The 21,090-nt window shown below is 38.7% G+C and overlaps 2 protein-coding genes across 6 annotated transcripts in view; both read right to left on the bottom strand.

Moving 5' to 3' along the window:
- LOC109098330 (chromodomain-helicase-DNA-binding protein 5-like) overlaps window positions 1-14,949 on the bottom strand; it is a 33,057-nt gene extending 18,108 nt beyond the window's left edge. For 4 of the 5 annotated variants that reach the window (XM_042734012.1, XM_042734014.1, XM_042734013.1 and 1 more), the window contains exons 1-7: window positions 14,258-14,949; window positions 6,485-6,642; window positions 1,920-2,111; window positions 1,724-1,842; window positions 1,121-1,362; window positions 668-780; window positions 271-400 (exon numbers count right to left, since the gene is read on the bottom strand). In XM_042734012.1, coding sequence (XP_042589946.1) covers window positions 271-400; window positions 668-780; window positions 1,121-1,362; window positions 1,724-1,842; window positions 1,920-2,111; window positions 6,485-6,642; window positions 14,258-14,351 — 1,048 coding nt within the window. In that variant the 5' untranslated portion in view covers window positions 14,352-14,949. Of the gene's footprint in view, window positions 1-270; window positions 401-667; window positions 781-1,120; window positions 1,363-1,723; window positions 1,843-1,919; window positions 2,112-6,484; window positions 6,643-13,538; window positions 14,220-14,257 lie in introns of those variants that run through there. The other variant, XM_042734016.1, reaches the window with a different exon arrangement.
- A 148-nt stretch (window positions 14,950-15,097) lies between these two features.
- On the bottom strand, window positions 15,098-19,189 carry LOC109098588 (60S ribosomal protein L22-like). Its single transcript, XM_019112191.2, has 4 exons — window positions 19,040-19,189; window positions 18,268-18,372; window positions 17,562-17,686; window positions 15,098-15,286 (listed from the first exon to the last, which is right to left on the bottom strand). Exons 1-4 carry the CDS (start codon window positions 19,049-19,051, stop codon window positions 15,145-15,147), a joined length of 384 nt encoding a protein of 127 aa, XP_018967736.1. The 5' UTR covers window positions 19,052-19,189; the 3' UTR covers window positions 15,098-15,144.
- Between the last annotated feature and the right edge of the window lie 1,901 nt (window positions 19,190-21,090).

Here is a 21,090-nt window from a genome sequence, read left to right as displayed (position 1 = left end):
TCACAGTTCTAACAACAACCCTTTGATTGTGTCATCTAAACTTACACTACAGTTCAAAGAATCAGTAGCTCTAAAAGTACTTTTATTTAATAAGGATTCTGTTCTTTTCAGAATGTTAGAATGATTTCTAAAGGATCATGTGACACTGAAGACTGGAGCAATGGCTATAATAATATACAATTAAAATATTAATAGAAACTATAATAGTTCAATACTAAAATAACTGTTGGGAAGGGTAGTGCAATAATATAATAATAATAATAGATTCACTTTTTCTTTTTTTTCGTCCTTGGCGGGCTGACTTCTTTTTGGGTGCCGCTGAAGTGTCTGAGAGTACAGAGGCACTGTGAATGCTGATGTCATCAAAGTCTGAAAAGTCATCCAGGAAATCCTCCTCGCTCTGAGTAATAAGCAAAAGGCACAATAAGTCTTCATCAAAAATGAAAAGGTCAAAACTTGGAAAACAACTTCAATAGGAACCCAATAAAACTGGGTGGAACAAGAACAATGGGGAAGTGTATCTATATACAAAAGATCCATGAATTGTTCTGGGAAGTGGAAAAAGCTAAAAATTCTTTGATTCTCTCTCAGTTGAAAAGCTATGGGGCATCTTTCCATGTGATACACATTAAGCCCTAGAAAGATTTCAGTGAAAGCATGTTCTCACCGAAGAGCCTTTTTTCCTTTTTCCACCCTGGCCTGCTTTCGATTTGGACTTCTTCGGTTTCCCTTTCTTTTTTGTTTCTTTCACTGGCTTACTTTTTTTTTTAGCACCAGGCCCTGCAATGCAGTCCAGATGAGATAAACAAAACAGAAAAAAAAAATTTGTGAGATCTGAGAACGATACTCCTTTGTTCAGACATACATAAAACACATCATATTTTGATGTTCAAATATTTCCTATAATATGAAATTGCACACTTTGAAGTTTGAAAGTTACACTAAAGCAATTGTGAGAGTCAAAAACCAAACACATTTGAATAAAGAACTGCCAGCAGCCAATCATTAATCATGTTACATGCAGTATGTAAACAATGTACAAACCTCCACTAACTGCTTTGGAAATCCGATCCTAGATATAAACCCCTATATAACATCAACAAAAAGAACATTACGTTACCCTTTCCCTCTTTGGTTTTGGCTTTTTTGATTGGGCCAGATGGTGAGATCTGTTGGATACTTCTAATACAGATGGGCGGAGCCACATTGACAGTTTCCACAGCAGCAGCTACGGCAGCCGCTACAGCAGTTGCAGAGGTGCCTTTGAAAGGGTTGTTTGCACTAAACTCTCTCCACTTTGCTCCAAGCACCGTCATCATTTTTGACATGGGGATCTTGGGGTTCTTCTTGGCAATGAGAGGTCTAACCACAGAAAAAAAGAGATCTGTGACCAATTTTAAAGCCATAAGCTATGAGAGGCCATGCATTGTGGTGATTTTACCTCAAGTACTGAATGTTCTCAGGCACTATGAATCAGAAATCGGAAGTATATACTAAAAGAGACTCTATCAAATCAAATAGTATGCTGGTTACAGTAGACATGCATGATGTGGGTCTGACAGTACATCTTGTTTCAATACCTGTTATTAGAAAACCTGTCATCATAATGTCATTACTTCATACAGGCATTAGCATTTGCCAGAAGGAATGCTTTAAAATAGAACAAGACATCTTGACAGCAGGGCAATAGAATGTCCATGCAGAAGGAAAACTGAAATCCTGCCTAAGAAACTGGCTGAAGGCTTTGTAGTTGGTTATGGTTTTATAGTCGTCCTCTGAGAAGGCATACTGCACATCTTCAAGACCCCACTCTTGCATCAGCTGACTGGATGACTTTGGCTCCTGGTGTCACATGAAAAATTGTTATTCATTTATTCTCTTGGCTAATAGAGGATAATACAACTTTTCTAAGTGGGAACCTTTAAGTTTCCATCATCGTCATCCTCATCGTCCTCATCATCATCTTTCTTTCGCTGTTTTGTTTTCCTCTCCTTCTTCTCTTTGGGCTTTTTCTTTTTCTTCCTCAGGGAGCTGTAGGTGCTGCTCTCACTTCCTGACTGGTGACCATGATCCTCTCTGTCTGACATGTCATCAAGCCCACTAGGAAGCCCCTGTGAGCACAGACAGAGACATTATAGGAAAAGAAGATGGAGCACTCATGTAAAAATTCATGGGAGAATTGTAACGCTCAATATGGCAGCTGTAGGAATGAAAGTGCAGCCTTTCAGTGAAGAGCTAAACTCCTTTTTGGTGGACTCTGAACAAACACATTAGATGGACCCAATTGAAAAATACCTTTCGGTTTTTTGCATGAGTTTAGCATGAAGCATAATTTATGGTATCATTAATGTCAGATTTTATTGCTGATTTGATGTTATTGAAACTTAGTCGTAACAAACTTATTTCCAAATTCATAGTAGCAAATGTGTATTTATTACCATAATGGTAACGAAATGGCTCGGGTTACTCAACGTAACCTTGGTTCCCTGAAAGGAGGGAACGAGACATTGCGTAATCGCTAGAAGAAATCCCTTTCTCCAAACTTTCCTAAAGCCTCAACATATCAGTGCTGAGCGCCATATTACCTTCAAATTTTTCATCAGAGTGACAGCTTATCATGACCCCTGAGGATATTTTTATGCAATGTCTCGTTCCCTTCTTTCAGGGAACCAAGGTTACATTAAAGGGACAGTTCACCCAAAAATGAAAATCCTGTCATTAATTACTTACCCTCATGTCATTGCAACTCCGTAAGACCTTTATTCATCTTCGGAATGTTTATGGGCCTGGGAACATTTCAGTTACATTGCTGTCTATGCAGGGTCAGAAAGCTCTCGGATTTCATTAAAATATCTTAATTTGTTTTCCAAAGATGGACGAAGGTCTTACACTGAGACAAGCATTGCCTGTTCCGGTGCCTTATACACCCTCAGGATCTAACAATATGATACCCAATCACAATAGTACTTTGGCCATGCTGAGATCACCAAACACTCTGTGACTCCAATAAGCACATTATAAACAGTGCTTTTTCAAGCACCGCCTGTGCTCGCTACAAGTTGGGAGCGCCCTTGTGAAGGGTGGGTCTGTATCAAACTGAGCACAACTCCACTTCCCAAGAAAGGGATTCCGAGGAGTTGTGGCTGTCTGAATATTGAAGTGGGCATTGATAATGCCCTCGAAACGCTGGGGCATTTTATAGCTTCATAACAGCTAGAACAGGGCACCCTGTGCTTTGAATGTGTAAGCCACCACTTGCAGATTTGGGCACTTATCACATTAAAAAACTTTGATACAAACTTTACTGCCGACCGGTCTTCAATGCTGTATGTATGTGTGCGAGTACTAAAAGGAGTTGTCTTTCGTGCATTATAAAAATACTATACTAATTTCCCCATTCATAGAAAAAACAGCCTGGAAGTGTTACCTAGATGGTCACCAAGTGAACTGACTTGTCCTAACGAGACTTTTGTGCTGACCTATCAAAAATAGAGCTATAAACTTTATAGTGCACAATTTCAGTTTTTAGAAGCAAAAGCGAATATAACTGTACTTGTAGGAGGCATGAAACGGAGTTCCTTCTAATTGGGTAAGACCTCACATTTACAGAATTTAAATAAAAACAGGATTTTACTATGGCCTAACTATTGATTGATGTAAAATCAACTCCACATTTTCAATAAAAGAAAAAAACAGATCATTATGACACTATTATAAGTAACATCTGGAAGCAGGGAAACCAATCAAAATGATCATACTGCTAGGGAACACACATGTTTCAGTGGGTGAATTACACTGTGTGTGTGTGTGTGATTGGAAAAAGCCTGTTGCTGTGTTGCAGCTGTGCACTGGCTGGCAGACGCCTCTCCGGCGCAGGGTAGGCCAGCACTGCCGCAGAGCACACAAGCTCCACCGGCAGCAGTTCTGAGTTGCCATGGAAACCAAACTGTGCAGTGTTGGAGGTGGGGGGTGTAGGGGGAGCTCTCTCTACTGCAGCAGCCAATGGAACAGCGCCATCCAATCAGAGGTGTTTGCATAACGAGCTTGTTATGGAGAGTCCCCATGGTTGCAGTGCCTGTGTTCTAGGGCCCGTCTAGACAAATTTCAATCACGTACATGGGGGAGGGAGAAAGTGAGAGAGGAAGGAGAGGGAGTGAAAAAGGAGGGGTGCTCATGCAAGAGGCAATGAGTAGAACCACTAAAGAGCTCCACAGCTGGAGCTAAAAGGTCTCCCAAAATCCAAACCACAATTTTCTGACAATGAACCTCAAAAGGAAAAAAGATCTGATGTAAACAATGTGTGGTTTTCAGGCTGACACCATCCTCCAGTTTATCCCTATAGAAAATGCAGTATTTAAGGAGAGTTTGGCTAAAAATTAAAATGTTGTCATCATTTATTTACCTTTGTATTGTTACAAATCTGTTTGAGTTTCTCCTGTGGAACACAAAATATAAGTTTTAGGCAGATTATCATTTCCATGCATAAGATATCATTGGTTCTTTTGTCTTGTGACCATTCGCAATACATTTCAATGTTAAATCTAATTGGATGCAAATGTGACCTACAGTGGATTATTACAATTTCAGCCTTTTCCACACACAGTTATTTTATTGCTTGGAAGTTGGAAAATAGCAAATGCGTTAAATGAACAAAACACAACTTCTTTATTAATTAATCTTATCTTCTAGTACAAATATCTAAACATACATAAAACAATAAATATTTTCTGAAGTAATACAACATCATACAGTATGTTTTCAGAGAAAATATCTTGAATTAAGCTTATTTTCCTCTTGCCATTTTTTTTGGTAACACTTTACAGTAAGGTCCCATTAGTTAATGTAAGTGAATGCATTAACTAACAATCTGCAATGCATTTGTAATTTCTAAATAATTTTAAGTAAATTATTTTTATTGTTAATTCATGTTAATTTAAGTTTACTAACAGTACTTATTTTAATATTTTACCTTTTTTCTTCTTTAAACATAAAACTAACCAAATTTATTTAGGTTTATGCTTTTGCTATAAATGTTTTAATATCTTCTGACTGACATTTCAATATTTCGTCTAGAAAACAACACAATATTTAATCCTAAAATTTTACACAATTGCAAGACCTTGCAGTGCTTGTAACATTTATGCTACTTTTTTGTCCTTTTTGTTTATTCACTTTTTTAGAATGTATGGAGAAAAAAGCAGCGTGAAGTCTCTGCCACAGAAGAAAGCCAGTCATTCGGGTTTGGATCCACATGAGAGTAAGAAAATGATGAAAGAATCTGCATTTTTGGGTGAACTATGCCTTCAAATGTTGCATTTTTTGTGGGAAAGAACTGCAAAACAGTGTCGGGCATCTTTGGGATGTTTTTTTCCTTTTTTCCCCAAAACATCTTCAACACCCCAGACCAGAAAAAAAAAATGCTCATCTTTACTACTGAAATGTCACTTATCATTGTTTACATCTGACAAAGCTCCAATTCTCACTCTCCCGTTACAATCCCTAGACTCTCCACAGTCTATCAGGCTTTGACGCAGGTGGCCGGCTTTGGCGAGCTGAGCTGTTAGACTTGTGGACAGCAGAAGGGCAGGCGGCGGTTTTGACCTGCATTGATTTGAGCCCGTGTCTGACACAGCACTGCAGGGAGAGCATGACTGACACCAAGCAGGGCTCTTAGCTGCTGAGGGGAGACCTCTCTGCCCTCTCCACGGCACATTTACCACCACTGAGAAGGAGGGAGGGTTGAGAGAAAGACTGAATCTGTGCAAGGAGGCAGATAAAGTCAGAGTGGGCTAGGGAAGAGAAAGAGTGGAATCCCTCTCATTATCTCAATGGTAAATACAGTCAGCTGCGGGGACTGTGACCAACTGACCTGTCAAACGTTTTATCTCTCGCCAAGGCACACAGAGAGAGAGCTGACTGGAAAAAGGCTGATCGTTAAAACGACAAAATACCCCTAGGTCAGGCAAGTTGTTTTATACTGATCATTCAACTCAATGGAGCAACATTTATGCCACGGCCTTGCAGACAAAAGCACACCTGGCCCACGTTTTTTTATGATGACTGTGATGTTATGTAGGTTGAAGTCAGATCAGGGCGCTGCTTGTTGTGTGGATGGTCTAATGTCAGCCTAACTTTTCTGGGGGGGAGCCCTGAAAATATTTTTAATAGGATAGTGGAACACAAAAAAATATATATTTAAAAAATCCATTTAAAAGTAAAAACATGATGAAAATCAATGGGGTTCAGTGTTATTTTGGACCCCACTGATTTTCAGTGTCTGGACAGTTATCAAAACATCTTCCTTTACATTCCACAAACAAAAGTCAGTTTATGTGTTTGGAACAACATAAGAGTGAGTAGCGATGACATCATTTTCATTTTTGCATGAATTATCCCTTTTAGTGTGTGTTAAATTGGAACTGTTTTAATTTTTCCCCATTCCCCACGCTTCAATATATTAGATAGCAATTAAAAGGCTCCTTACCTCCTTCTTCTTCTTTTTCTTAACTTTGGGCTCCTTTCCCTCCATTATCTTGCTGGGTTTCTTCTTCTTATGTTGTTTAACCGAATCATCCTCAGAGAAGAACCTTTCTAAAGGTGACAGGGGAACACTCCTCCGACGTTCACCTTCCTCATCCTCATCTGAGAAATAACACAAGAGGTTCACACTTATGAGATTCGTGCATACATTGCACCACCCCCAACTATCTATCTATCTATCTATCTATCTATCTATCTATCTATCTATCTATCTATCTATCTAGAGTTAGGTCCATATGTATTTGGACACTGACACAATTTTCATTATGTGAGATTGAGGATTCATTATGCGCAAATCGCGTATGCTGTTCTGTGTCAGCTGCACCACACGGATACATTGTTTTCATTCAAATCAAAGTGTGAATAAACTTAAAAAACATATCCACGTGGCGCAGTTGACACAGAAGAGCATACGCTATTTGTGTTCAGTGGATACTCTGCAAAATGGCGCCAGGGTGACGTGGAGGAGACGAATTGTTGAATAACGTCGTTATTTTTGTTTTCTTTGCGTACAAAAAGTATTCTCGTAGCTTCGTGAAATTACGGTTGAACCCCTGATGTCACATGGATTATTTTACCCATCTCCTTGCTACGTTTCTGGACGTCGATCATGTTAATTACACTGCTGTCTATGGGAGGGTCAGAGAGCTCTCAGAATACATCAAACATATCTTAATTTGTGTTCCGAAGATGAACAGAGGTCTTACAGGTTTGGAATGACAAGAGGGTGAGTAATTAAAGACAGAATTTTCATATTTGGGTGAACTATCCATTTTAGCTTTAATTTAAGGGGTTGATCAAATATAACATAAAATGCTTAGGAATCACAACCATTTTTATATACAGTCCCCCCATTTTCAGGGGCTCAAATGTAATTGGACAAATAAATATAATCATAAATATATTTTGTTGAGAATCCTTTGCAGGCAATGACTGTCTTAAGTCTGGAACTCATGGACATCACCAAAGACTGGGTTTCCTTCTTTGTGATGCTTTGCACAGGCCTTTACTGCAGCTGACTTCAGTTGTTGTTTGTTTGTGAGTATTTCTGCCTTTAGTTTTGTTTTCAGCAAGTGAAATGCATGCTCAATCGGGTTGAAATCAGGAGATTGACTTGACCATTGCAGAATGTTCAATTTTTCTACCTTCAAAAACTACTCGGTTACTATTACAGTAAATTTTAGGTAATTTCCACTTGTACTATAAAGCGCCGTCCAAACAACTTTGCTGCATTTGACTGAATCTGGGCAGAGAGTATATCCCTGTACACTTCAGAATTCATCGGGCTGCTTCTGTCTTCTGTCACATCATCAATAACACCAGTAACCCAGTGCCACTGGAAGCCATGCATGCTCATGCCATCACACTGCTCCACCATGTTTCACAGATAATGTTGTATGCTTTGGATCATGAGCTGTTCCAAGTCTTTTCCATACTTTTTTCTTCCTGTCATTCTGGTAAAGGTTGATCTTAATTTCAGCTGTCCAAAGAATGCTTTTCCAGAAGTGGTCTGGCTTTTTTATATGTTTTTTTTTTTTTTGGCAAAGTCTAATCTGGCCTTGTTTGCACCTTGTAGTGAACTCTCTGTATTTGCTCTCGTGAAGTCTTCTCTTGATTGTAGACTTTGAAAGTGACATGTCTAATCTACCTCCTGGAGAGTGTTCTTCTCTTGGCTGGATGTTGTGAAAGGGTTTTTATTTACCATAGAGAGGATCCTCCAATCATCCACCAGGCTTTTTTATGTTGCCTGTGCATTCTTTTTTTCTCAGAATGTACCAAACTGTTGATTTGGCCACTCTAAACGTTCCTGCTATCTCTCTGATGGATTTTTTTTTTTTTTTTTTTTGAAGCCTGTTTCACTTGTGTTGAGAGATCCTTTGACCACATGAACAGCTTCCAAATGCAAATGGCACACTGAGAATCAACTCCAGACCTTTTACCTGCTTAATTGATGTAGAAATAATGAAAGTTATGAAACATAAAACAGCTTCTGAGTCAACTGTCCAAGAGGGGAGGTACTAATTAAAGAGCTGTAATTCCTTTCCTCCAATTTTGATGCGAATACTCTCAAATTAAAGATCAGAGTGGGCACCTATCTATCTCTTTCTGTCTGTTCTGCTGGGTTTGCCTGTGAAGAGAAGGCTCCTTCACTCCATTAGATGAAAAGCAAAGATTTTTGTTGACACACTGAAAGGGGAGCAAAAGGAGAGAGGTGAGGTCTCTGCCACCAGCTGAACTGTGAATCTCTCACTGTAAACAAAAAACTACTGTCTGACAGCGCATATTCACTGTAACACTTCAATGATGCCACGCTGTCAAAAAGGCTATGCGCAAGGGAAAAAAAGACATCAGGAAGGCATCGTCTGCAACCGGAGGACTACGGTGCAACTCCTGCCTCCTGTCTATCATGAGCTCAGACGGCGGGCCATGAAATATGCAGCGCGTGTGGTGGAGTCAATCAGCTAAAGCCCTGTCCCGCGGCCCACCACGCCCCGTGGGATCTGCCGGAGATGGGGCTTTCCCAGCCTCTTGGATGCTATCCTCGAAATCCACTTAACCTTCATTTAGCTGCCACTGTTTGAGGACTTCAGCTCTGGTGAGAGCAGCCCCTGCACGGTTCAAGCCTCGCTTGTAGCCCTATAGGGCATTTTGGGTATTTACTCAAGTAAAATACAGAGCTCCGCATCTCTCTGTCAGCCGCTGGGAGGTTTTTTCTTATTTCAATCTTCTGCCGCACATAAACAGAGCAGTTGCCTGCGAGATGAGGGATATTTAGGGCAGTGCGTCTGCAGTACATCTCACAGGGAGGCTCTTTCATGTCGGCAGAACATGTCTGCTGCCTGCCAGGCGCATCAAGCTCACATCTCGTCTTCATTCATGTCTCACTTACAGTCATGGTGATGCAACACAGCACTCTTGAAGTGAGGATATCTGCCAAAGGTTTTACATTGTCAACTTACTTTTAAGCTTTTTAGATTTTTCATTGCGAATATTTATATTTTTATTCTATATATGAATAGTTTGAAGTATTTGTCTTTTTTAATATTAAGGCACTTTATCCTGTTCTTTTGCACTTTGGTGAAATTTCATATTTTTATTCAGTATATAAATACTAATAAACTGAAGTGTGTATATCTTTTTTTAAAATCCAATTTAATATGCAAAGAAAATTTATGAATAATAAATAATCTGTAGCCTGATTTCCCCAAAACTGTAGCTTTATTTTTGCCTAACGGACTTGCTGTAATAGGCAGTCACGTTTTATGCCATGGTCCCGAGTAAACAGAGCCTCGGCCAGGAACTGCCAGGTGTTTAAAAGCTGTGCTGCTGCCATTCGCTACTGGTAGCGGGCCTGAAAATGTCACGACTGCAGCCACACATTTGTGTGTCAGCAAGGCATGGGCATTAGGGTAACTTTGACCTTGCAACAAGGGCTGGGTCAGTGCCGCACTCCATTAGAGATGGGATTCACGGCCGGTCTCGCTGTTAAGAAGAGGAACGTTTACAGGAAAACGCATTAGATGTCTGACAGACCGCGTATGTTAATAGTGCCCCCACCGTTAATGTGATGAGACAGCATGGTTGGAACACCCCCTCATTGAGACCTTCAAGTTTTATAGGCCGTGTCTAACTTTCTGAAGACTATATCCATTCTCCAGGTCCCAAGGCTGATTCTTTTGCTTTGCAAAGAGATACAGTTGCAAAAACTGCAAGTACACAAGCAAAGTAGTCTAAAATTAATGTCCTAATAACCTATAAAACAAGAACAAAGCCACTGTAATTGAGTTTAGATGCTATAATTATTTTATTCCAGCATGCATATGCTACACTGCAGTAATTTGTTGGTAAAATTTGCAGGATGTTTGAATTTGACACACAGTGTGGAGTCTGATGCAGAGACTGATGACACATAGACATAAGCGTGTGATGCAACAATGATTTACACGCACGCACAAACTCCAGCAAAGAGGAAGGGGTGTCAGCTTTCACAGTGCAGCTTCCAAAAATAGCCCCCACCGAACAGAGCAGCCCATGATAATCTTTCAGTTTCAAAGATAAGACTATGTAAAAGAAAACCAGACTTCGAATGGTGGAAATCAAGAAGGGGGCAGAAAACACTCAAATGACTTTGGCTCAGCTTCACCCTAATGCGTCCTAATGAGGATCCACATAAAAAGAGACTCTTGCTAGCATTGTTGGGTTATGACGAACGAATGAAACAGCACTAAGAACAGGGCAGAAAATATAGAATGTTTTTCATTATGACTATGATAATTCGTTTCTTTTAAGAATGACTTAAAGGGATGGTCCATCAAGACCGCACTATCATTTACTCACCCTCATGTCGTTCCAAACCTATACGCGTTTCTTTCTTTTGTAGACAAAAATTACAGAATTTAATTTGTGGGTAAACTATCCATTGAATCTGTTATTGATTTTGCAAATCTTTAGGAAAACGCCTTTCTGGAGCCACTCCACTCCTTTGTTCCTGACAGTGCATATGTGCATATCTTAACTGAAGCGATGCACACCCATTAACCAAATCCAGTGGAAGTGAAATAACATTAAAAACCATGCAATTATTGAGCATACCATTTAATTTTTTTTTATCATGTTTCGTCTTAACATTTTTATAAATTATCTGTTTGTCTCTTTATATCTGCGGTTAGGGCATGCACTAGTGATCCCTTCATTGCTCCTGGCTGGGGGCAGCAGTCATGTGTTCTGCAGTGTTTGGATCATGCAGTGAACAGTCTTGATTTCAAATCTCACTTTGATATCCTACAATACAAACTGCATTTTCAATATACATCCTATTACTTTACTTATGCAATTAAATTTAAAATATGCTTTTTCTTTACAGATAAGCTCAAGATGAACTGGATTGATTGTATAGGAATTATAATGCGGTGGTTCGCAATTAAATAACTTAATAGCTCATTTCACATCTTAAAAATTAGCTACATTTAATAATCTCACCAAAACATTCATCAACTAACTCGTTATAATTTCAGCAAAGGAACCAGTGAAGGTGTTCTGGCCTGCACTCAAAGCAATCACAGTGAATGGGACTAAACGGCATAACCCAAAATCCTTGCCAGTCCTGCACTGCATAGATTTCTCATTTTTAGCACATGCGGGGGCTTGCTGTCTACACGGAAAGAGCACGCTGGCTCATGAATTATTTCTCAATTATTAATTCTTCTGCATATTGCACATTATTTCAAATCGTTTGCAGCCATCAGCAGCGTTCATCTCAGCCATGTTACGGCCTCGTAAAAAAAAAAAAAAAAAAAGAAGGTAAATACGTGACTGGGGTGCAAATGAGATACTCATGCTCAGGTCTGTCACGTGATTAATTCACGACTAATTCAGAGGCAGCCTAGACCGGGCTGTGAGCGAAAAACTATGAACGTATTGATTTTATTGAACTGAGGGCCGTGAATGTATAAAAGGCATGCAAGCAAAACGGAGTCTTAAGTACACAGGCTTCTCCATTACACCACTGAGAACCCTGCTCTCACAACTTATGGAGACCATCTATCATTAAAAAAATAATAATAATAAGGTCCATAATGAGATGCATGCACTTCACCTACAAAGGAAGCACAAACAGAGTGAAATTAAGGATAGAGCAGTCACCAGAAGTGATTAATCCGTTGATACGGTTGGGTTTGGAGCTAACCTTGAATGCAAAGGGAAGCATAATAATTGCCTGAGAAAGATATATGCAGCATCAACATAAAGTGTCACTTTTCAAAAACAATTTTCTGTAAAGCAGCTGTTGCACAAAGCATCAGTTTCATACATTCATTTAAATTAAGCAAAGGCCCTATTTTTAGCAAACACTCCACGGGTCTACACTTTCGAAAACATTTGATTGTAAAAGAAAACAGATGTAAAAATTGTAAACCTGCTAATCTACAGTACAACCACGCACTTACTAACTAAATAAATACATAATGTAAAAGATATAACATTTTTATTACAAATGAATGAAAATAAGTAAAAAATCTTTTTATAATTGTCTTTTAGTCATCTTGTAATTGATAACTAGGAGGACAATTCTGATCAACTCCATCAATATCAGTGCATTTTACAGCAACAGACACATTAATAATAAATCAAATAGGTTTGTATATTAACATCATACAATGTAATGCCACCACATACCTTTAGGAAGCCTAAAATATAAAATCACCAAACCTATAAAATCATAGTTAAGTTCTGACAGTCAGTTTATACTGTAAATTTAACAAACCTTTTGTATGATACTATGGAGGCTGTCTTGGCTGAAGTCTGTGCCCCTCAAACAGACCACAGAGGCAGTGGATCATTGTAGCTGATGTTTTCCTGTCACACGTGGCTCTATCAAGCACATGCACTACTTTTACAAGACACAGTGACCACAGAGTAGCACTATCACCATCAGCTCTTTAATATCCCCCAGAGAAACACCTATAACACCTTTTCGGGAAACTGATTGTTTGTTTAATCCCCACAGCTCCGTCTTGCATATTATTTATACAATGAGACTGCAGCATTGCCACGCACCAGGCTTTATATTAAAACAGTCCATCAGGTTTAGAAATCATTGTGCACAGTGGCTGCAATATCAGAGCAGCCTGACTGGAAAGAGAAAAGAGAAAAAAAGACAGTGGGTGCATGCATAACTCATTTATATGCAAAGAAAAATGCGCATGTAAAAACAAACAGCCGGATGATGTTATGCGAACAGCTACAGAGAACGATTTTATCTCAAAGAGAATAGCAGACAGATGGTCTGCGGGGGACAGCCGCGGTTTAGTGACTCAAATACAGTCGGACAGTGCGCCGTTATTTTTGGACGAACAGTGTCCGGTGCGAGAACAGAAGCTACTGAGACTATAATAAATCGCACGCGCGTCAAGCCCCTCATCCTCCGCATTCATCTAGGCGTAGCAGCGCAGTTGCGAAGGGCAGAACTCTCCCTCCCCTGTGACTCTTTACCCCCTCACCTGGCACGTCGTCCTCAAAATCCATATCGTCTTGCCCCTCATCTTCATTGCTTAGCGATCCGGGCATCTTTACCGCATAACAAGAAAATCACATCCGAGATACAGGAATAAAGTCCTGAAACTTAACCCTCTGAATGCCCAGATTTTCAGCTTCAGAGGAGACGTCCACTGAAGGTGAGGCTAATTTTCTTTTAATATGCTCTCAATAAAATAAAAGATGGCTGCCCAGTTGAAAAAAAAAATATTTCCCTTTCTCCCTCTTCTCTATCCAAATCCTCCAGTCTGAAAATAAGACAGAGACAAAAATGGAACACACATGCCCAGATTGTGACGTCTGGTCGGTTGCCATGGCAATCCATCCCATAGTTTCCCGACACAACTAGTTAGTGCTCTTCGCCTGGTCACCGGCTTAACTAGTAGTGAGAGCGACGGTGGTCTCATTGCCCTTTTCCCGCTCAAGTTCGAGGAATGTGAGGTAATACAGGGAGACATACGGGAGAAAGTTCCCTCACAATCCCTTTCTGTCAGACGAGGGAAGAGCATAATAGTAGCTGGAAAAAAAGGATTTTGTTGTCCTGCTTTTTTATTTTACAAATTTACAACGAATGGAATATTCAAGGTCACGGCTGAACGTACATCCTTGACGACTTTGTTTAGAAATGTTTTGAAGGGACCTAAAGGTACAGTTCACTCAAAAAAACAATTGCCATTTAACTTACCCTCACGCAGTTCCGAACCTGCACGACGTGTGTCCCACGGGAAAAGACTTACAGCCTCGGTCACCGGTCGCTTTATATTTGATTTTCTTGACATACACTGAAAGTAAATGGTGACTGGGGCATTTTGGGCAAACTAAAGCATGGTGAAGCCAGTTTGGTTTTATTTAAAAGAAACGCTATTCCTTTAGAAATTAGGTATACTACTGGAGAGGTCTCTCCGCATATATATATATAATAAACGTCTAATTCATTTTCGTGGAGTTGCTTCAGGACAAGCCGTGAATCACGAATCGTTGCCAAGGATACGGCAGCGAGACGCTCTTCTACGTGATCAAGCCAGACAAAGACATTTAAAATAACCTCCGCTACACGATGCAAGAATCATTCAAAATCATAGAAACCCTAATGAAACAAAAATAAATTAGCATAAACTGATCCAAGCAGATTTGCTTGGTCTCCCAGTCTAGTTCTTAAGACATTAAGCTGGTCCAAACAGTTGAGCCCAAGCTTGGTAGACCAGATAAAACTAGCAACCATTTTAGACTGGTGTAGATTTTTCAGCATATCATGCAGGTTTTCACCGATTAAAAGAACTCTCTGAGCCTTGAGTGCACAAACTTTGTTGCTATGGAAATTATTGGTCCTGTCTGGCCGCTGGTAGATGAATCCTATATGCTTTAGTATAGTAAAATAAATAAATAAAGACTTCTTAGGCTCAAAAAATAGAAAGAAAATGCACAATTATAAATCAAATTGATTTATCCAGTACTCTCTCTTTTCCTCCCAGCAAAAGACAATGTTTTGAACATACTGCAATGAACACACCAGAAACATGGAAACTGATTTCTTTTGAAATTTTATTGAAATTACAAAAGAGCGGCATGGATTTAATCTTCATCATCCTCCTCCTCATCCTGGTTGATCTGGAAGTAGCGCAGTTCATAGCTCTCCTTGGTGTTTGCTACTACACGCAGCCAGTCACGCAGGTTGTTCTTCTTGAGATACTTCTTAGTAAGATACTTCAGGTACCTAAAAACAACAAACACCACTTGGCTTACTGGGTAAAACAAAAGACCTATAAATTCTGCCTTGTGTAACAATCACTATAGTTAACAAATATATCTTAATTGAAAGGTACATAAAGGCTCCAATTACAAGGTGTAAAATTAGTAGAAGTGGTTCTCCCAACACCCTTTAAGGCCTTTCTCACCAGATCTTGCTTCTCAAACAAATATTCAACAAGGACAAGTAGTAAATGACATGCCACAACACTCTCTGAATAGTTAATGAAATATTACAAAAGCAGCAGCAACTACTTTAATATGTAATATCTTGCATGAAACTTCACATCACAAGTCATTAAACAAATCATAGTAATGTTTCCTGATTCCTAACTAAGACACATCTGAGCAGGTGAAGTAGATATACACAAGGAGCAACTTTCAAAATGCTTTCAAAATACTAATAATAAAGCTGGCACAGAAAGAAGCCTTTCTCATGGCCTTCATGTGTTTAATAGCAAAGCTCTAAGCAGACAGGAATTCATCATCAAATGAAATGCATGATTATAGTCTATATAACAAAAAAATAATAATTTGAGAGTACCTTAACAAAAACATACATTTGATCACAAGCTGCATGTACGCTTCAGTTCATCATTAAAGAAATTAAGGACAAATGTAAAAAAAAAAAACCTCAAACCATTAATGGAACTGGCAGTACAATACTGCGCACTTTCAATTTGCAAAACATGTGGGCTGTTAGTCACAATGACGACATTGCACACGTCTTGCAAACACTGCACTCTGGTGTGCACGCGTATGATTCAACAGCATTCTGACTGTGTGAACGGACACGGACTGATTTATGGAAAGGAAACATCTATTCAATTTAGTCTACTATAACTCCTATCAAGATGGCAGACAATTTCTTTAGGCATAAATGCTTAAAATACTTATTGCATCTTTCAATTCACCTTTTATAATCATCAAACATTTTACAACATCATAATACAGCAGTGAAACAACAGCTTGCATGCAACTGCAATCCAAGGAAAAAGTGGGAATGACCGTATGCGCACTGTGAGAAAAAATAAGGGATAGTTCACCCAAAAATAAATTCTATCATCAATTACTCACCATCACGTCATTCCAAACTCGTAAGACCTCTGTCTTCGGAACACAAATTAAGATATTTTTGATGAATTCTGAGAGCTCTCTGACCCTCCTATAGACAGCAAGAATACTACCACGGTCAAGGCCCAGAAATGTAGTAAGTAGAGTTGGGCCGATAGACGATGCCATCATCCATTACCAATGGCTGCTAGACATCACGATGTTGCGCCGGCATCGTGATCCCCTCCCCCTTTTGGAATGCACGATTACGCTTTAGTTTCATTATCACTTTCGAGATTCGCGATCGCACGTAGTCTGTTTAAACTATGGAGCAGCAGTACTTACCACACATTTTACAAGATTATATGTTTGTCAGTGGTACTGAGGATCTGCAAATCATTCACCACTGACCTATCAGTCATCTCTCCTTACAGCTAAAAACTTCTACACTAGACGCGACAAAGCGACTGTTGAAAATCATTTGAAATTTCTGTCAGCACGTCATAGAACGCGGCAGCAGTTTACTGTCAGGGATTTGTGGTGTCACGGCACAAAGAACACAAAAATAACTTTATTCAACATTTGTCTCCTCCGCATCATCATGGCACCATTTTAGAGAGTATCCACTGAACATAAACGTTGTTTTCACTCAGATTGTATTTACGTGGTATAGCTGACACAGAACAGCATACGTCGTTTATGTAAAATTCCGTAAAAATTACGGTTGAACCACTGATGTCACATGCATTATTTTACAGATGTCCTTGCTACGTTTCTGGGCCTTGACCCCGGTAGTATGCTTGCAGTCTATGGGAGGGTCAGAGATCTCTTGGAATTCATCAAAAATATCTTAATTTGTGTTCCGAAGATGAACGGAGGTCTTACGGCTTTGGAAAGACATGAGGGTGAGTAATTAATTACAGAATTTACATTTTTGGGTGAATTTACTATCCCTTTAAACAATATTGCACTCGATATAACAGCAAATGGATGATAATGACAATCAACTGTTTAAATTGTATTTTTCTGTTTGGTAAGGCATAAGCTGAATTTCTCAGTTCCATAATCTTAACGATATCTTAATTTTAACTGAACCAAAACTTCAATGTTATAGTCGCAGAGAAATAACAGCAATAAACTAATAGTTAGTAGCCCTTCACATGCATTTGGATCTCTAATCTCAGACTTACCTCTTAGAGAAGGGGACCTCGGATGTCACTGTAATTTTGCTTTTGCTCCTTTCAATGGAGACCACGCCACCACCCAAGTTACCAGATTTACCATTTACTTTGATGCGCTCCTGAAGGAACTGTTCCTGCAGAGAGACAAGTAAAGACATGCCCCTCAGATCATATAGAAATATAACTACAAAGCCATGAGCCCATTCTAACCCTTGTGCAGCTGTGATACATTTAACAGTTATTGTTCTTTTAGCAGTTATTTGGTGGGGGGGGGGTACATTTGTATTGATTTTAGTTACATTTATAGAAAAAAAAAAATCAGACTAGACAATTACGGACACATTTGACGTTTCTGGCCAATAACAGAATGGAAGAAACTGACAAACAACTAAAAGTTAGTTTTGTTATAGCATGTTGTTTAGGGGTAGTTAAATCTGAAATGGATCTCAATGATAGATAGCACAAAAAATTTTTTTTAAATATGGCACCCATAAAGAATGCAGGAAAAAATAGTTAGGTGAACATTGTATTTTTATAATAAGACTTTCGACACGTCTGCAGAAAAGAATTAGGCTCAAATATTGGAGGCGCCAGAAAATAGAGCTTTGCTCGTATAGTTTGGCAAAACACCCAAAATGGCTTTTTGTTCAGGTAATCTGATTGGAGATTTCCAGTTCTGCATGCACTCGGCATCAGATGAGCGGTTTATACTTACAAAGTTAGCAGCATCCATGATGCCATCCTCCACAGGGTGGGTGCAGTCCAGGGTGAACTTTAGGACCTGCTTTTTCTTTTTCCCACCCTTGGTCACCTGCTTTTTCTGTAAGATACAAAAAGATACATATGGATGAAATCAATGACAATCAGTGTTGACATTAAAATAATTTTAAATGCTGAATCAATAAACAAAAAATACATCTAACGTTACACTGAAGACAGATTTCTACTATCATTCATCAAAATGAGCTCTAGCAAAACTGGAATCTGACAGTATACGTGACAACGACCTACGCTTACACATATTTAAAGGCAATAACAAAATATATTTGAAAACATTGGGGAAAATACTCGATTAAAGCTTCAACCCAACTATATCATTTTTGGGCTAAGCTAGCTTCGTGGTTTAGATTCTTTGCTGGAGAAACTGATTTACAAACAAAATACCAAAAGAACAGTTTGTCTTAATTTTCAGTCTATAAAGTAGTTTATATTTTAAAGTAAAACACACAGTATATTCGCGTCGGTTCTACAGGAAATGCTAATCAGCTAACGGGAGGTTGCTACAACGTGGTTGTTCACGAGCAGGCCTCGCTCCAAACGTCCAGTAAACAACCGCTTTAAAAAACAACGCTGATGCACATATGCTTTCGTTAACCAAATTAATCAAAGGCTCAGTTGTTCAGCTTTAATCTCGACTGGTTTCTGCAGGCCTAGCGGTACTTGACACACTGTATTTTATCGTTTTTCAGAAACTTGCTCGTACTCACAATCGGAGCCATGGCCGACAGTTTGGCAGAAAGGGAGAGGAGAAGGAGCGCATGCGCATTGACAGCTTCCTGTTATAATCTATTCCAGACCTAATCGATAGAATCCGTTATGCGGAAATTGATTCGTACAATCACTGAATCATGACAATAATTGTACCTGATTATATCTTATTCAAATTATTATTATTTGAGTAAAAATTAGATAGATCTAATCAAGACCCCATGATTCCCAGAACCCATATATACAAAATGGCTTTTTACATGTAATTGAGATTAATTATTTAGATATTGTCATATTGTAAACCAAATGATCGAATTGGTAATTTGTCATATATTTGTAATATTAAAGAGAGAGCGAATGAGAGTTATTCTAATATATATTTTAAACAAACGCTTTAAATCGTTAATTTGTTCATTGTTAATTTGTAATATATTAAAGATAGAAAAAATAAGTTATTCTTATATATATACATTCTAATATATAACACAATCCACTAGTATGTGTATTTTTATAAAGTTATTCTTTTAAATTCTGAAGATTTTCTATTGCAAAAGATTATTTGTACAATGTCCTGCTGTAGGAAATCATATTTTGTAAGCACAGACTAAAAAGTGCTTTAACAAGTCTGCAATGAAACTGCATTACCAGGTACACTGTCCCAATTTACCTGAAAGAGCCCGAAGAAAAAAAAAAAAGGGTACTTAAAGAGATACTCCACTCCAAAATAAAAATTTTGTCATTAATCACTTAACCCCATGTAGTTCCAAACCCGTAAAAGCTTCGTTAAACACAATTTAAGATATTTTGGATGAAAACCGGGAGGCTTGTGACTGTCCCATAGACTGTCAAGTAAAATACACTGTCAAGGTCCAGAAAAGTATGAAAAGCATTGACAGAATAGTCCATCTGCCATCAGGTTCAACTGTAATGTTATAAAGCAATCACAATACTTTTTGTATGCGAATAAAACAAAAATAATGACTTTATTCAACAATTTGTCTCCACATCAGCGTAGCACCATTTTGGCGAATCTGAGCTGTACGCAGGCATCGTACGCTCTTCTGTGTAAGCCGCGCCACAAGGATATGTTTTCTATGTATATTTACGCTTTGATTTGAAAGAAAACAGTGCATCAGTGCAACGTTTCAGAAAACATAGTGGGAGATACAAGAGAATTTCTTTAAAGCATAGAGTTGGTAGAATATAATTATTTGTGTTTATGCTACGGGGGCCGTTGCTCGAATCTGATTGGCTGATGGACAATCTAAGGTGTGCCATTATTTTCAGGGAAATGCACGGCGAACGTAGTTTCAGGCAGCTCTTGACCACATTACATGTCCATATCACTTCGCCAAATGATTTGAGCTGTTTTTATACAGTCTGTGGATTTGAGTTAATGCAAAAGTCCTACAGCCTAAAACAGCAAAAGAACCAAAACCCACAATGACATTGGCCAAATAAATTAATAGTAAACAATAGGATAAAAACAACAGATCATTTCAATGTTTTGCCACAAAATTACATTTTATTATGTACAGAAAGCACATACTTATGGTGGCCGAGAAGTGCAAAGCAGTTTACAATTCTAAAAAACAAAATAACAAATTACAAATGAAAATGCAAATCTAAAAAACAAAATAACAATTCAGAAAACAGTGTCTATTTACACTTTGTGCAAATAACTTGCCCTATTGGCAGTAATTCTGCTCTCCAACGTGTGATTGAGCTAATCAAGACTTTAATAGCGGCTATAGTTAATCAGCTCCGGGTTCGATCCCGCCTTTTGCTGAACTTTTTTTTTCTCCCTTTTCAAATCTCGTATTAGCAATGGATTCTATTTACACTAAGTGAAAATAGCAGGATTTTTAGCAAAATGCTAAAAATCACTAGGTGCAAATACTGTACCTATCTACACTAAGTGCAAATACCTATTTACACTATGTTAAAAAAGCAGAATTTTCTGCTATGTATACTACTTGTTGCAAATAGTGGCAATTATCTGAACTTAAGTATTGTAATACAATCGATCGCGTAAAAAGCCGACAACACA

Source organism: Cyprinus carpio, chromosome B11, assembly GCF_018340385.1.
Source record: "Cyprinus carpio isolate SPL01 chromosome B11, ASM1834038v1, whole genome shotgun sequence".
NCBI lineage: Eukaryota > Metazoa > Chordata > Actinopteri > Cypriniformes > Cyprinidae > Cyprinus > Cyprinus carpio.
Note: the sequence above shows the minus strand (reverse complement) of the source record. Positions and strands in the feature narration are given on the sequence as shown.

What these genes read in the sequence shown, in the direction of transcription:
- LOC109098588 (XM_019112191.2), bottom strand. An exon ending in TCATGGATGCTGCTAACTTT is followed by an intron (nt 17,687 to 18,267) that starts GTAAGTATAAAC and finishes GTCTCTCTGCAG; the next exon opens with GAACAGTTCCTTCAGGAGCG. An exon ending in GAGGTCCCCTTCTCTAAGAG is followed by an intron (nt 15,287 to 17,561) that starts GTAAGTCTGAGA and finishes TGTTGTTTTTAG; the next exon opens with GTACCTGAAGTATCTTACTA.